General features: G+C 49.5%; 9 protein-coding genes across 9 annotated transcripts; 2 read left to right on the top strand and 7 right to left on the bottom strand.

Annotated features, from left to right (window-relative positions):
• Positions 1 to 140: 140 nt before the first annotated feature.
• On the bottom strand, positions 141 to 1,543 carry ksrA (3-dehydrosphinganine reductase; the record flags this gene model as incomplete). Its single annotated transcript, XM_057297879.1, has 3 exons — positions 141 to 977; positions 1,030 to 1,161; positions 1,214 to 1,543. Coding segments are annotated over 3 exons (1,299 nt in total), but the record flags the coding sequence as incomplete, so codon positions are not given.
• Positions 1,544 to 1,723: 180 nt separating this feature from the next.
• Positions 1,724 to 3,666, top strand: N7519_011105 (something about silencing 10 family protein; the record flags this gene model as incomplete). The annotated part of the gene is made up of 2 exons (XM_057297878.1): positions 1,724 to 1,904; positions 1,964 to 3,666. The coding sequence occupies 2 exons, from the start codon at positions 1,724 to 1,726 to the stop codon at positions 3,664 to 3,666; spliced, it is 1,884 nt and encodes a 627-aa protein (XP_057145760.1).
• Positions 3,667 to 4,105: 439 nt separating this feature from the next.
• On the bottom strand, positions 4,106 to 4,843 carry N7519_011104 (uncharacterized protein; the record flags this gene model as incomplete). Its single annotated transcript, XM_057297877.1, has 1 exon — positions 4,106 to 4,843. One exon carries the CDS (start codon positions 4,841 to 4,843, stop codon positions 4,106 to 4,108), a length of 738 nt encoding a protein of 245 aa, XP_057145759.1.
• A 49-nt stretch (positions 4,844 to 4,892) lies between these two features.
• Positions 4,893 to 5,833, bottom strand: N7519_011103 (uncharacterized protein; the record flags this gene model as incomplete). Its single annotated transcript, XM_057297876.1, has 3 exons — positions 4,893 to 5,210; positions 5,258 to 5,467; positions 5,525 to 5,833. 3 exons carry the CDS (start codon positions 5,831 to 5,833, stop codon positions 4,893 to 4,895), a joined length of 837 nt encoding a protein of 278 aa, XP_057145758.1.
• A 424-nt stretch (positions 5,834 to 6,257) lies between these two features.
• On the bottom strand, positions 6,258 to 9,857 carry N7519_011102 (MutS family protein MSH5; the record flags this gene model as incomplete). Its single annotated transcript, XM_057297875.1, has 16 exons — positions 6,258 to 6,347; positions 6,407 to 6,545; positions 6,609 to 6,656; positions 6,711 to 6,912; positions 6,965 to 7,076; positions 7,132 to 7,213; positions 7,262 to 7,296; positions 7,346 to 7,514; positions 7,563 to 7,652; positions 7,703 to 7,799; positions 7,862 to 8,216; positions 8,263 to 8,322; positions 8,372 to 8,449; positions 8,505 to 9,277; positions 9,348 to 9,440; positions 9,497 to 9,857. The coding sequence occupies 16 exons, from the start codon at positions 9,855 to 9,857 to the stop codon at positions 6,258 to 6,260; spliced, it is 2,784 nt and encodes a 927-aa protein (XP_057145757.1).
• Positions 9,858 to 10,158: 301 nt separating this feature from the next.
• hsp78 (chaperone ATPase HSP78) lies at positions 10,159 to 12,324 on the bottom strand (the record flags this gene model as incomplete). Its single annotated transcript, XM_057297874.1, has 1 exon — positions 10,159 to 12,324. One exon carries the CDS (start codon positions 12,322 to 12,324, stop codon positions 10,159 to 10,161), a length of 2,166 nt encoding a protein of 721 aa, XP_057145756.1.
• Positions 12,325 to 12,387: 63 nt separating this feature from the next.
• Positions 12,388 to 12,881, bottom strand: N7519_011100 (uncharacterized protein; the record flags this gene model as incomplete). Its single annotated transcript, XM_057297873.1, has 2 exons — positions 12,388 to 12,516; positions 12,789 to 12,881. The coding sequence occupies 2 exons, from the start codon at positions 12,879 to 12,881 to the stop codon at positions 12,388 to 12,390; spliced, it is 222 nt and encodes a 73-aa protein (XP_057145755.1).
• Positions 12,882 to 12,895: 14 nt separating this feature from the next.
• N7519_011099 (translation elongation factor 1 subunit beta) lies at positions 12,896 to 13,961 on the top strand (the record flags this gene model as incomplete). The annotated part of the gene is made up of 4 exons (XM_057297872.1): positions 12,896 to 12,984; positions 13,045 to 13,084; positions 13,306 to 13,679; positions 13,732 to 13,961. Exons 1-4 carry the CDS (start codon positions 12,945 to 12,947, stop codon positions 13,959 to 13,961), a joined length of 684 nt encoding a protein of 227 aa, XP_057145754.1. The 5' UTR covers positions 12,896 to 12,944.
• Positions 13,962 to 14,666: 705 nt separating this feature from the next.
• Positions 14,667 to 14,987, bottom strand: N7519_011098 (uncharacterized protein; the record flags this gene model as incomplete). Its single annotated transcript, XM_057297871.1, has 1 exon — positions 14,667 to 14,987. The coding sequence occupies one exon, from the start codon at positions 14,985 to 14,987 to the stop codon at positions 14,667 to 14,669; it is 321 nt and encodes a 106-aa protein (XP_057145753.1).
• Between the last annotated feature and the right edge of the window lie 528 nt (positions 14,988 to 15,515).

The following is a 15,515-nucleotide window of genomic DNA, read 5'->3' as shown; positions in this document are numbered from 1 at the left end:
CAAAGGCTAATACAAATTGAAGAGTGTTTAGGTGTTGGGAGGGGCAGCTCAAGGAGGCCCCGTACAGACAGCGCTCAGGGTATCATCATACATGAAGCAGTCGACAGACCATGTGAAGAAAATAAGAGTACACCCGATCGTTACGAAGCCGGAGTACCGTTGGCACTTGGAAGCCCGTTCCGCTTTCCCCAAGTGAACGCCTTGTTGCGTAGGTCCGGAATGACCTGGAGAAATACCAGGTGGCTGAGGCAGCTGAGCAGAGTGTCACCGACAATGCTATTTTTCGGGCTAGCCCCAAGGGAGGTGCCTTTCATCATGGAACCAATAAAATTGGTAGTGATCAGGTACTCTCCACGCTCCAAGGCACTGATAGCGATCTTCGCGACGTCCGCTGGCGCCTGGGGCTTATCGGCTTCTTCGAGTTTCTTGGTCAACTCAGGCTTGGTCTTTTCCTCGTTGTCAAAGCCGGGCGATAGGATGCCCATAGGGAAAACGGTGTGGATCCTGACATCCGCAGCCGGGGCGGCACCGCGGTGCCGTTTGTAGGCTCCATTGTACATTTCGATTTCCTGGCTCAAAGTATCGGATAGAGAACGAATGGCTGCCTTGCCAGGCGAGTACGGCGAATAGCCAGTGATGGGAACGAATGCAAGGGTAGAGCACGTGAAAATCAGATGTCTCCGGGTTGTTTTCATCTGTGCACTCGGAAGAACGGGCTCCAGCCAGTTGCGCAGGGTGGCATGAGCTGTGTTGGCGGCAGTCCAATAGACTGTGTCCATTTGCTGTCGATGCTCTTGAATGGGCACATCGATGAAGAATCCTGGACGGGAGAAGCCGGCGCAGCACCAAACAACATCAGGAGCAGCTCCGGAATTCCAGGTTGTGACTTCTGCGATGACTCTTTCGCACTCGGCGGGATCAGTGAGATCGGCGCTGATATAATGGAATTTCTGCTTGAATTTATTCGCTGCCTTGGTCTGGATGATAGATGAGCAATATTGATCAACTGATTATGGAGGGATGCCTGACCTTCATCTCATTGACGGCAGTCACCAGCTTGGAGACAGTGCGCGCAACCACGACAACGTTTGCACCTTTCGCGGATAGCTCAAGTGCGACAGCTTTCCCCATGCCTTCGGAGCCACCGGTGATTACCACGGTCTGTAAGATTCAGTCAGCAAGTACCACATCAATCACGTCGTCTTGCACATACCTGTCCCTCGACATTGAACTCGTTTCGGGATGCGGGACCGAACATTTTAGCGATAGTGTAGACAATAATAGTGCAAAAGAGTGTGGAAGCGCCCAATACCGGGATTGATGTATTATTATACGAAGAATGCAGGGAGGAGAAAAAGGAAGAGAGAAATTGAGGGGGATGGAAACGAGCAATTAACTCGCGAGGATCCATCTTGGATAAAATGGCAGGTGCGTCTTGTTGGTTGTCCTCGAAATGGAAGGCACAACAACGAAAGGGAAGGCACACTTGGGGCAGTAAGTAAATCAGTGACACAGAAATACCCGAGGTCGCTGTGTTTTTGGCGCTTCAAGGTGTGATATTGTAAGGTTACCAGTATTTAGATTACCACAAGTGCAAACAGAGCAAAAGCCCCCACTCGAGGTTAGCGCAGCCAAGGCGGTGTGAGAGACCAAAAAATAATTTTATCACAGGTTATCGGCCGGACTGAGTTGGTTCACTGTCGTTTGGTTTCTACACGCAAAAATGGGCAGCAAGAAGAGAAAAGCCGGTCGCCCGGCGCAATCGAAAACAGCCCCTGAGCCATCCAAGTTCGACATCGAAGAGCGGTTCGACGACTCGGAAGATGAGTTCCAAACCGGCCGTGACCAGATTCTACTGGAGGAAGGCCCAGAGACAAAGAGACGGCGGAGAGTTGCCGAGGAAGGTATGTCCCTCTATTGTCGAACTCACCCGGTGCAAACAGTGTCTTACTGATCGCCGCAGAGGAATTGATCCAACCGTCCGACGAAGAAATCCTTGGCTATGAATCGGTAGACGAGGATGACGACCTCGAAGACTCAGATGAAGACGAATATGATGATATGGGCCAGCCAAAGAAGGGTGATGCTGAATCGGAGGAAGAAGATGAGGGCATTGCCGCCTGGGGCTCATCGAAAAAAGATCTTTACAATGCAGATCAGATCGAGACCGAGGCTGATGCATTGGAGGAAGAGCAGGAGGCCAAGCGACTGCAGTTGAAGCAGTTGCAAGCTATGCATGAGGCCGATTTCGGGTTTGACGAGTCTGAGTGGGTGGAATCCGGCAAGGGTGCCGAGGACAGCGCCGATGCTGGCGTGGTGACTGAAGTGCTTCCACAACTGGAGATCACTGAGGACATGGATACCGATGAGAAGCTGAAGATTTTGAAGTCGAGATACCCCGAGTTTGAACCCCTGGCGAAGGACTTCGTCGACCTTCAGAGCTCCTTCAAGGATCTTCAACAAGCCGCCTCGAAAGCTTCCTCAACAGACGAGGACTCAGAAGAGCCACAGCCATCTCCAGTGCCTGTGGTGAAATTCCGTGCGTTGTCTGCATACCTTGGCACTATCAGCATGTACTTCATGCTCCTCTCCTCTCCTTCTCCCGATGCAACTAGCGAACATGTTCCGATGACGCCCGCCGAACTCCGACAACACCCTGTCATGGGATCGCTTGTCAAATTCCGCAAGCTTTGGAACACCGTCAAGAATCTTGAAGAGCTTGAGGAACCCGCTGAGGAGCCTACTAAGCAGACTAAGACCGAGACAACCAAGGTCCAGAAGCAACCAAAGACCCAAGAGACCAAGAAGCCAAAACAGAAGAAGCTCAGCAAGGCCGAGATAGCACAGGCAGAAGCTGAAGCTCTCCGCGCCGAGCGTCTCCGTCAAACAGAAGCCGGTCTTGCCGACCTCGAGAACCTGGCCACCGAGCCTTCACGGAAGCGCAAGACACAAAAGGTCAAGGCACCCCTCAAGGATGATGACTCTGACTTCGGTGACGAAGATGCCCTCACAGCCCACGAGGCAGAGGAGAAGGCCAAGCAGAAGCGCTCCCTCCGGTTCTACACCTCGCAACTGGCCCAGAAGGCCAACAAACGCAACGCAGCAGGTCGGGATGCCGGCGGAGACGCCGATCTCCCATACCGCGAACGTCTGCGTGACCGTCAAGCCCGCCTCAATGCCGAGGCCGAGAAGCGGGGCCGCAAAGAACTCCATCCCGACCAGCAGCTGGGTGGTGACAGTGACGACGAGGATCATCGCGTTGCCAAGGAGCTCCGCCGCGGCGAGGGTGCCAAGGAGGGCACTGATGACGACGAATACTACGACATGGTGGCATCCCGCTCCAAGAAACGCAAGGATGACAAGCAGGCTCGTGCAGATGCCCACGCTGAGGCTGAGCGCCTTGGCGGTCAGGTCTATGAGCAAGAGGAGATTGGTCCGGATGGCAAGCGTGCTATCACGTATCAGATCCAGAAGAATAAGGGTCTGCACGCGAAACGCAACAAGGACTCCCGCAACCCGCGTGTCAAGAAGAGAAAGAAGTACGAGGAGAAGCAGAAGAAGCTTGGCAGTACTAAGCAGCTGTACAAGGGCGGCGAGGGCCGCGGTGGATACGGTGGTGAGCTTACGGGTATTAAGAAGAACCTGGTCAAGAGTGTTAAACTGTGAATGTGTGCTTGATCATAAACTTCACGGTCTTGTGTGTATGTTTTCATGGCGTTCACTGCGGGCGGTTTCAGGCATTCGATGTGTATATAACCCCGATTTCATCTTTTGGTTTACCCGAAGTTTCAAGAACCGTTTTATTCATCTCAATCCATCTTCTAGCAGGTATATGGTGCGCTTGATGCACCAGGGATTCTAGCTAGTGTAGCCCCAACTTAGACTCTTGTCCCGATCTATACAAATGATCAGTTCCAGATACCCACGTAGAAGATAGAACAATGTCGAGCTAAACATGCATACCTTTCAACATTTTCTATTTCGAATAGGAAACATGGGCAATCCCTCTGCAAATTGAGGACGATGAGGAATCTCGATAGATTGTGATTTTCTACTTCTAGTACTCGAGCTACGCATCAAGTTAGCAGAGGCCAAGCGCACGCACCTATGTAAAGCGTAGATACCTTGGATTGGGAGAAATGGGCGAAGTCGGCGCATGATCTTGGGAACGTCGATTTGGCTTCGGCATAATACTGCGAGATGCCCTTCTAATCTTTTCCGAAAACCGGTCTGAGCCATTCTTGATACTTGTGCTCGGGCTTCTCGAAGTCGGACTTTCCACCACGGGGGTTACATGCGAGAGCTCGGAGATTGGGATTGGAGCTGCGTCGGATCTGCGACGGTTATATGAGGGTAGGTCAACCGATGTGGGTTTCTCTGAGATTCTTTGAGTATGAGAAGCGTGGAAGGCGAGTTCGCTGGATTGAGATTCGCTGGATCGGGACGGGGCGATTGATTCGGTGTCTGCGGTTGGATGGCCGTTGTAAAGTTGGCTGGAGTTCGTAATAGGATTTGGTGATTCAGTCAGTTTTGCATTATTCAGAGTATCTATGAGCTGCTTGTATGTGTCGCCGTCGATACCCAGACTGGTTTGCATTTGCTGTGCCCTTTCTGTCCTGGAGCTATGTTTCGGGGCACCAGGCGTCAAGTCAATCTTACCCGGGTGCAAGACGTTTTGGGTGGTGGATGGTATTTGCTGTTTCGGAGCAGTGGCCGTCATGGCTGTATCTTGGATAGCTGGAGCAGTCTGGTCTGGCAGCGAGTCCTGCAGCATTGGTATTAACCAGGTGTAGTCCAAGGCATCTCTGGCAGTAGGGCGATCTGCCAGGCTTGCAGACATCATGCTCGCCAAAAAGGACGTTGCTTCTTGGCTGACTGGAGAATGAGTTGAGTCAAAAGGCAGTATCGAATGCCCTCTGTAAGTACTCGAGTAGGTCAGTTTTGCCAGAGAAAGGAAACTTCCCGGTGAGCAGGTAGTAAGTGATCACGCCCAGGGCCCATATATCAATTTCAGGGCAATAATCTGATCCCGATGTTGCGCTTCCTGGGGATGGACCCCATAACCGTTCATACACCTCTGGCGCAGTAAAGGCTGGCATGTCATTGAACGTTTGTAGACCCGTAAATCCTTCCATCACACGCTTGCTGATTCCGAAGTCGCCGATCTTTACCCACCAATCTGGGCCCGTAGATAACACAAAAATATTCTCCTTGAGATCAGCAAAGTAAAATCGAAAGCACCATGGCTGGAGCATACCTGAGGCTTCAGGTCACCGTGAGTGAACCCATTGCTATGCATAAAGTCAAGACTCTCGAGAAGCTGGAAGGTAATATGCTGTGCTTCTCTTTCCCGGAATAGCTGCGTCATGTACTTCTGCAGATCTCCAAGAGGGAAATATTCCATTGCGATAAACAGACACTCGGTGTTCTCAAACCAGCCCGATGATTTCACAAAGCAACCGTCATACTGAACGTAGGTCAGTGATTCTGACGGGAGTGGTATGAATACCAATCATGTACCTACCTTTTGTTGCGAGAAACGAGCAATGGCTTCTAGCTCGCGATTATAATCCATAGACCTCGATCCCGGGACTGACTTGCGCACTTCCTTAACAGCCCGGAGCTTGCCTTGACCGACACATTCTTCCAACCACACAGTACCGAAGATGCCGATTCCAAGATCACGTTTCTTCTTCCATACTTCCTCGCGCTCTCGACGTCTTCCGCGCCGACCGCCCACTAACGTTGATTCAAGAAAAGTGTGCGTTGTAAGCTCTGCATCGAATTTGGCGGGGAGCTTCGAGTCCTTGACAAGATCGGAGACTTGCGACATGCGGGGCTAAAAGAACCCCGGACTTTGAGGGTAGCAGCGTTGATCTCTCCTATGATATAACGTAGATAGTGTTAACCTAGAGGATGCGAACGTTGTATGAGAGATGCTTGGCTTGGTGTGTATGGTTGTATTGGGATGCATGAGATACTGTCAGCGTACAAGTCGGGAGCCTCATTCTTCAAAACGCTATATGTAACATGACCGGGGTAAAAAAAAAGTCGGGGTAAATTCATTATTGTTTTGGCCCCCGGTTGCTACAAATGTAGTGGAGTGAGTAGGGACTTCATTCTCCTAATGGGATAGATCGACATCGCGGGTTCGGCCAATTGATGATGACATGGGGCGTAAATGTATGTTGTCCTCCGTAAGGATATTTGGGATATAATTGGCCTCCATGCGCTTGGTCCCATAATAATAAATCCTTTCACTCGAACAAGCCTTCGAAGACTGCCTTGACATGGTCCGGGCCACCTTGTGAGAAATCAATCTCCAGGAAACCTCTCGCTAGGGAGTTCTTATAATAACACTGTTAGTTACATCCTTTTATTGTTCCTTAGAAAGATGGACTCGTACCGCTTCTTCTAAGCCTTGCATCTCTTCTGAAGATAGAACTGCACAGGCCGCGACAATGTTCTCCCCTCGTGCTGAAAGGGACGCAATCTCGTTTGCGCGAGATACAATAGCTGGGTCGATACCGTTGATTGCCGCACAACTGTACCGCAAGTCAATCATTTTTGCCAAAAGGAATGCGGGTATTATAGAAAGCAGGACGTACATGGTACCAAAGCTCTTGTTACTTCGCCCCGGACGGAAACTGTTTGAACTGTAAGCACCATTTACATACCATTAACCCGGGAGCCGGTTTTGCCACACATACTTGTATAGATACGTGATCTGGTCCTCGACTTCCTGGGTTTCTTCACAGACCTGAACTTCCATATGGCCAAGATGGAGTCGAGGCCGCAAAGCGAGGAAGTTGTTCTCGAAAATCTCATGAAAATGAGTCGCTGCAATGACTTTAGCGGGGCTCTCGAGACACAGCAGATAATCGAGTATGCCACAGGCAAGTCCGATGCCATCTGAATGCGTTAATCAGTCTGCATCAAGAGCTATATCTAGATAAGAACAAACCACTTTCGTTGGTTCCCTTCCCAAACTCATCGACGATAATCAAGCTTCGGTTTGTGACTTGTTTCAGGCAGAGGGAAATTTGCTGCAAATCGTTCATGAATGTGCTTTGGATCTAAAGAGATGTCAGACTGCCAAATCTGAAACTTTATGCAGGGAATTTTGGAAACCTTGGAGACACTCTCTTGGGTATTGATTTTGGTCAAGATTTTATCTGTGACGCCCAATTCCGCGCTGTCTGCAGGAACGAAGCTGTGACAATTAGCCTTTGTATGACCATCTCAATGGAAAGAAACTTACCTCCCAATCTGTGCTAGATATACAATCAGAGCAACCTGATTCTAGGTCAGAAAATGAGTTTCAGGAACACAAATTATAGCTTACCTGCTTGATATAGACACTTTTCCCTGAATAGTTCGGTCCAGTTAAAAGCAACATGCTAGGGTTAGAATCCGTGGACGAAGAAGCATCATTGGTCTCGGACTCATTCCCACCCACGAGCAATGTGTCATTTGGCACATAGGACGAAACAGTCAATTCTTGAAGGATGTGCCTGCCATTTGTTAGGGATGTTGAGGGATGGTTGTTAACGAGCCCTTACCGACCACCCTTGATTCTGATCACATTTTGTTCAACCATCCGTGGTCTGGTCAGCTTGTAGAAGCTGGCTGCCTGCGTGAGAGCAAGGAGACTGTGGACTTTGTATCAGCGGTCCTCGAACCATATCCCACAAGAACTGACCTATCAATATCGCCGCAAATATCAGAGGCATCGACGAGCACATTCTCATATCGAAGAACCCTTTGCGCCAAGTCGTACACAATCTCGATTTCTTTCTCTGCCAACGTACAATTTTCAGTTCCCCATCTTCAAGGCTTCCCGTCAGTTTATTTGGCTTACCGCAGATAATACCGTATATATCCCCCAACTTCTCATCCATCTCTCTCATGCGGAAGTCTTTGAAATACGCCCGATTCTCTGTGATGAACATCAACTCCCAGTCATCACCGGAGCCAGTATACTCCGCGGCGCCATGATCATTGAGTGGAATGGCAATATTGAACCCAAGCTGAGGGAAGTAAATGACATTGACGTCGACCTCGAGAGTCGCTGGGATTGTCGCGGCAATGTCGAGAGCAACGTGCTTGAGAAGGCTGTTGAGACCATCGTATCTGTCTTTGATTTTGTCAAGTTCTCTATCAATTCCTTGCTTAACCACTGTTCTTCCTTGTTCTTCGGAGTTATCAATGTCGACCTAAAAAGTCAGATCCGTTGTTAACTCCCATTAGAAAAGAACTTACAATTTCTTGAACCATGCGACCAACTCTGTACAGCTGTGCTGCTTCAAAGACTCTAAGAGCCTGCAATATGTCAGCACACGAACGACTGACATGTCTATCGGAGATTGACCTTGCTTCGGAGAGTCAGTATATGCGCGCCCGAGACCTCCCGAAGTGCATCATTGATATCGATGGAGTAGAACGCAAACTGGTCAGTCACCTCCTTAGCATCACAATGCAAAAACCATCCGAATCAAACATACAGCAAGAAGACTAGCCCAAACCGTAGTTTTGAACCCAGTAATCTTCGCACTGCCAGTACTAATTCCCTTGCGAAGATTGACCATGACAGGTCTGAGGTTCTTAATGTGTTTCAATGCTTTGGTCATCTTGTCCAATGCAGCAAGATTGTCAGGGCGTGAAAAGACCCCTATAAAATCATGCCGTTCTCGAATCGTATCTAGATCCACGCTCGGACGGAAAAAGGTTTGCTTGAGTCTTGCCCTACCCTGCGGGGTGTATGCAAAGTGCTGGAAGATCCCGTAGACCGAAAGGCCCTCTTTACCTGACGCTGACTTTTTTCCCGGTCCCTGGTTGAACATATTCGGTTGTGACTCGGACTGGATAATCTGGAGGGAGGTGAAGGTATTGCTGTTGATCCACATGGTATCCCGTAGATTGAACATCTGTAGTGCTCGAACCCGATACTCATTTCCTTCTTCGAGGGGGCTAGGCGCCGCGGCTCTTCGGCGCTGCAAATAAGTGAGTATGGCTCCTGCGCAGCCAATAGTCACGGGATTCTCCATGTCGACGGAACTTGAGATATGCAACAGTCTTCCTTCTTGGAGTGTAAAGCCCATCTCTTCTGGGTCCACTTCTTCCGGTCCGGCAAGGCCATTTTGAGGCACAAAAAACCGGATGCGCTGTTCGTGCTTAGATGAAATTTGTAAAGCAAGTAGTTTGCTTTCTGCATTGGAGTAGCTGAACTCCGGCGTTGGACGAATGTCTATCTGGTAAGGAAGGTAGGCAGAAGAAACTGGACAGAAATTATCAGCATTTGCTTGCATTGGAAAGGGTCGAAGAGCCCCAAGGCAAACCAAATGTACCATCTTCTTGTGCGAGATTCTGATCTTGACCCTGCGAACTAAGATCGACACGAGGAGGTGTCAAAACCACCGTAGGTTTGATTTGAAGAAGCACTGGAGATGGCCAGATTAGCACTTCAGATCTAGACCTGAACATTTAATAAACCCACGAGCGTCGATTGTCTCCATATTCCCTGAACGACTATCACCGAGCAAGTACATCTTTTCTTCTTCGGCTGAGTAGTACGAGCACCCCACAGTTCCATGGTCCTTGATGTCAATGGCAGCAATGACATGGTCATCGAAGTCATCGTCAGTAGCCCTCACGGAGCGATCTGTTTCGATCCTGGTGTCTGTGGGATATGGAGTCCGCAATTGACTTGTAGACGAAATGACAGGTCTTTGAGGAGAACCATTTGAAGTGCTGAGAGCTTGACTTGATGGAGCCCTGTGACCTAGTCGTCGCCCAGAGGTACGAGGTGTGATTGGAGGGCGGGAAGCTGGTGTTCTCTTCCTTTTTAAAGAAGACATTTTGCCGATGCCAATGAATTTGGGATACCTAGAGATGCGACGAGAGAGGGGAAATGATGGGGTGGGATGAAATGGTGGGTTCCCATGGGCAGTTTGCGTAAGTCACCTGTCCACGGGCTGTTCTTCGAGTCTACATAGAAACAAGCAATTTGATCGATATAAGTAGAACTGCATTATTGTACAATGAGAATGGACTAGTATACAGTGATGATATGTGAGAGAAGATCATGCAATCGAAATTTCAAAGGAGACGCAAAACATCGTATGTACCCCATAAAGAACGCCAAATTTCATGTTTCATTTACTCTTGCGCGGTTAGCACCAAGCCAGACTTAGACTCATCAAGAGAAACTCTGGCAGTCTGACCAGAGACAACTTCACCTCGGATGATCTTATCAGCCAAACGGTTTCCAATTTCCTTGGCAATGAGACGGTTTAGAGGCCGGGCACCAAATCGCGGGTCATAGCCTTTCTCGCACAGCCAGTCCTTAGTCTCGTCGTCGACCTTCAGGGTCATACGGCGGTCATCGAGTCTGGCCTGAAGCTCTTTGATTCTGATCTCAACGATGTCCCGTAGGGCATCCTTTGACAAGCGCTTGAAGATGATGAATTCATCAATTCGGTTCATGAACTCAGGTGGATATGCGCTCTGAACCACATCCATAACAGCCGTTTTAACCTTTTCGGGGAGCTCAGCATCACCGGAGTCTTTAATTGGGTGCAAGGGATCTGCTCCGACCAGAATACTAGCTCCAAGATTCGAGGTCAGCACAATCAGGGTGTTTCGGAAGTCGACCTTGTGGCCTTGGGCGTCCGTCAGGAAGCCCTCGTCGAGGACCTGCAGCAGTAGCGCTGAGATATCGCGATGCGCCTTCTCGAATTCATCAAATAACAGAACCGCGTAAGGCTTCCGTCTGACAGCCTCAGTGAGCTGACCAGCATCGTCATATCCGACATACCCGGCAGGGGAACCGATGAGACGACTGATTGTGTGTTTCTCCTGGAACTCACTCATGTCAAACCGCAAAACGGCAGTTTCGGTGGAGAAAAGGAACTCGGCCATCTTCTTGCAGAGCTCAGTCTTTCCAACACCAGTGGGACCAAGGAACATGAAAGAGGCAGTAGGGCGATTTTCACCGCTGAGACCAGCTCTCTGCATCCGCACGGCGTTTGCTACAGCAGAAAGCGCTTCGTCTTGTCCACGGACTGATTTTCGGAGGGTGTCCTCCATCCGAATCAGCTTCTCCACGTCTCCAGCCATGAGCTTGTTGACGGGGATGCCTGTGGTCCGAGAGACGACGTTTCCAATGTCATCTGCAGTAACAGAGTCGTGAATCAAAGTTTGATTTTGAGAATCCTGTTTAGCGCCTTCTTTGGGTAACTTGGTTTCGAGCTCCGGGATGGTAGAGTATCTCAACTCTCCAGCCTTGGCAAAGTTTCCTTCGCGTTGAGCCTGTTCAAGTTCAAACCGAGCGCGTTCCAAATCCTCCTTGGTGCGTTTGATATCATCAATTTCGGCCTTCTCTTTCTCCCACGTCTCGGTCAATTTACCGGCCTCCGTTTGCTTGGTCTTCAGGTCCTCTTGAAGCTTCTCTCGCCGTTCGCGGCTGGCAACATCGGTTTCCTTACGAAGAGACTCAAGCTCAATTTGGATGGTAGTAATGTCACGCTCAAGTTCACGAATTGAGTCGGGCTTCGACTCCTGCTGCAAGCGAAGAGCTGATGCAGCTTCGTCGACAAGATCAATCGCTTTGTCTGGCAAAAATCGATCGGTGATGTAGCGATTACTGTAAGTAGCTGCAGCTACTAAAGCGCCGTCTGTAATTCTGACACCATGGTGTACTTCGTATTTGTTCTTGATACCCCGTAGAATGGAAATAGTCGAGGCGACCGATGGCTCGCTCACCAGGATAGGCTGGAACCGTCGGGCAAGAGCCACATCTTTTTCAATCAATCGATATTCGTTGAGAGTAGTGGCACCACAGCATTGAAGTTCGCCCCGCGACAGAGCAGGCTTCAGCAGGTTACTAGCATCAATACTACCCTCAGCCTTGCCCAATCCTAGCAAGGTGTGAAGCTCGTCAATGAAGAGGATCACCTCACCTTGCGCATCCTCCACTTCCTTCAGGATAGCTTTCAGACGCTCCTCAAAATCGCCCCGAAACTTGGCCCCCGCAATTAAAGAGCCCAGATCCAATGCAACAACCCGTTTGTTTTTGATACTCTCCGGTACATCTCCTTGTACGATGCGCTGAGCCAGCCCTTCGAGAACGGCGGTCTTGCCAGTTCCAGCAGCACCGATCAATACGGGATTGTTCTTAGTCCGCCGGGAGAGAATTTGAATGGTCCGATGAATCTCGGAATCCCGTCCAATGACTGGATCCAGCTTGCCAGCTTTAGCTTTCGCCGTAAGCTCAACACCATACTTCTCGAGTGCTGGTTTCTCGTCCTCTCCACTCATATCCATGCGGTGGGTGCCGCCCGGGGATGTGGACGGCCTCCCTTGGCATAGTGGCGGACAGGGACCGGGCTAGGGTTGGCGGCTGGTGGAATGAATGAGGCGCAGGGCAGTATGCTTGATCTCGGGATCGGGGATAGAAGACGGGTCGACGATAGACGAGGCGTCCGCAAAAGTCGAGTGCGGGCATTGAGAGATAATCTCGCCGCCATTATGTAGATAGTATATTCAGACCTAGGAGGGAAAAAAGCCTTAGAGCAAATCAACACCTGAGATGTCACCGGTATAGCTTAAATACCGGCAACCAAAGGTCCATCGGGAGGCTTCTCGAAAGATCCACATAGCGAACGCTGAGTGGCGGGAAGAGCTCAAGCTCCGTCACCAGTCAGTCACCTGACTAGTCCAAGCTCCGCCCTGAAGTCACCAGTCAATCACATGACCAGGCAGGGTAAGCTCTGTTGTTAGTAAGTCACCTGACCCAGTCCTCGCTCTTCCACGTTTTTCCGCGACTCCGTAGAGATTTTCCGTAATAAAAAAAAATCCTCCCTTTTTAACCCCTCCCTCATCTACTTTCTTCTCCTTTTTTTCTTCTCCTTCCAGAATAGATACCACCACACCTCTCTTTCACAATGGGTTTCACCGACTTTGTCTCTGATGCCGGCCTGACTCGTAGGCGCCCCCTGAGATTTTGTTATTTCGAATCAATTGGTGACTGACTGTGCCCCTCAGTGGCCAACCACTTCCTGTCCACTCGGTCCTACGTTGTTGGGTACGAATTCCTCCCCCTTAGTTGCTTTTTTACCTTTTCTTTCCTTTCCTCTTATGCTTTCATGATGAGAAACATTGGTCCGTGTTTAGGAGGCGGATTAAGACCCCGCTGGATGACTACACGCAATCGCGAGCAATCGCACCTCTGATCTTGCATCACTATGTTACATTGTTGAATTATTTCGTCTGATGATGAACATCATCGCTGACTCGGTTCAACAGCAACTCGCCCAGCCAGGCCGATGTCGTGACCTACAAGGCCTTCACCGCCGCCCCTGACGCTGCCAAGTACCCCCACGTTGCCCGCTGGTACAAGCACATCGCCTCTTACGAGAGCGAATTCTCCACCCTCCCCGGTGACTCCTCCGCAGCTTTCACTGCCTACGGTCCCGAGACCACCGAGCTTGCCTCCAACCCCAAGGACAAGCCCGAGGAGGAGGACGACGATGAGGACCTCTTCGGCTCCGACTCTGAGGAGGAGGACCCCGAGGTTGTTGCTGAGCGCAACAAGCGTCTCGAAGAGTACAAGGCCAAGAAGGCCGGCAAGGTCAAGCCTGCCGCCAAGTCCCTCGTCACCATGGAGGTCAAGCCCTGGGGTATGTGTTTTCCAATCTCTCTTTTAGTTCAATTGCTAACAAACGTTTCCAGATGATGAGACCAACCTTGAGGAGATGGAGGCCAACGTTCGCGCCATTGAGTGGGACGGTCTCGTCTGGGGTGCCTCCAAGTGGGTTGCCGTCGGTTTCGGTATTAAGAAGCTCCAGATCAACCTTGTCGTTGAGGACGAGAAGGTCTCCACCGATGAGCTCCAGGGCAAGATCGAGGAGGATGAGGACCACGTCCAGTCCACTGATATCGCTGCCATGCAGAAGCTGTAAATTTGCGATGCCCATTTATGAAGCAGGAATTGTGTGATGGAAATGCGTGATGTCAAAGGAATCCTTTACGAACCTAGTCCAACTAGAAAGCTGGTCCAGTAGTGACCGGTCATTGATGAGAAATAAAAAAAATTCATGACCATATATCTCCACTGTAAATCGGCCGGTAATGTGTGTGTTAGTGTCTAATCTACGGAATATATATAGGGTTGGCTGGTTTTTCTAGCAGACAGATGTCGGCTTTTAGGTGTTCGATGTCTCGTATATCAACGCTCATAATCTACTAATTGATACTCTCGGAGAATCAATCACACTTACCTAGCCTTAGCCTAAATATGTAGTCACTGAACTGTTGTTTCTATTGACGTCGCTGTCCCGTCATTGTGTTCTTTTTGTGGCGATTTGACCACCTTATGGAAATGGGTTATCATGGCAAGATACCTGAGCAGTACCGATTCTGCATTTATAAAGACAAAGTTTTAGGGTCTATTGAAGACTGGTTTGAACAAAATTTGTTGGTTAATTTATTTGAAGGATACTTGGTAGAATATTTCCTTCATGGCCGAATATACCTAGGTATATATTTCCACCGCCGCTTTGGGAATACCTACATAGCAGATTCCCATAAACTTCAGATCGCGTATATAGTTTTTAGCATTGGAATCATTGATTTTGATCTAAATCTCGGTCCTTTGTTGCCTTATTTTACCAAGCCTTAGCCAGATATCGTATTTCGGCATTAATAAGACGGTCATACTCATCAGGTGTGGCTTTTGGTGTCGATCGCAGAGGACAAGACGGATCAAAAGGATGTACTCTGCTGCTAAGTCTCGCAAGCAGCTGCTCTAGCTGACCAGCATCGGGTGTGACCGACTCCACATGTCGGGGTATCGGGGTATTTGGAGGGTCCTTATATTGAGACGGAGGTTCTGTAGCCTGCTCACCCTGAGCGTCAGGAAAACGAGAAGAGGATGGCCGTAGCATATCGCGTTGCGATTGCGCCATGTCAAGACACCGAAGGGACATTGTAATGATATAAGATGACTGCGAGAAGAATCAAGGCCGGGATTTGATTGCTGTTAACGAAGGAAGTGATCGTAAGTCCCCGAGGAGATATGCTGTTTATGTTTCTGTCCTACGGCTCATTTCATGGACAAGTACACCGTATACACTACAGACCGGGTAAATCCAGAGTTGCCTCGATCTTGGTGTTCCTAGTTCCAGAACAGTTGGCAAATCTTGTAAGGCCTATCAAACTATGTACGCGTCTCCCCTTCATTCTTGAACCATATTTTCTATCTGTGTGACCAGCACTTTAGGCTATATATGTATCCGTATCCACCGAAGTTGACGGAGCTTGCAGACAAACCAAAGTATTTTGTCTATCACAGTGGTTGCTGAGGAAGTCGGGGTTGGACAGGAGAGTCGAACGGTGTTACCCCCACTCAGGGGTTGATCTACTGCGTTGTCAACTGGCGTCGCAGAATCCACCGAAAGGAAGTATATAAGGAAATAGCCCTGACAGTTGGCAAAATAACCTGTTTATTCTATCAA

Source organism: Penicillium mononematosum (genome assembly GCF_028829835.1).
Source record: "Penicillium mononematosum strain IBT 11891 chromosome Unknown utg000005l:1.0-9366267.0:1.0-9372171.0, whole genome shotgun sequence".
Classification (NCBI taxonomy): domain Eukaryota; kingdom Fungi; phylum Ascomycota; class Eurotiomycetes; order Eurotiales; family Aspergillaceae; genus Penicillium; species Penicillium mononematosum.
The sequence above is the reverse complement of the archived record's forward strand: the minus strand, read 5'-3'. Positions and strand labels throughout refer to the sequence as shown.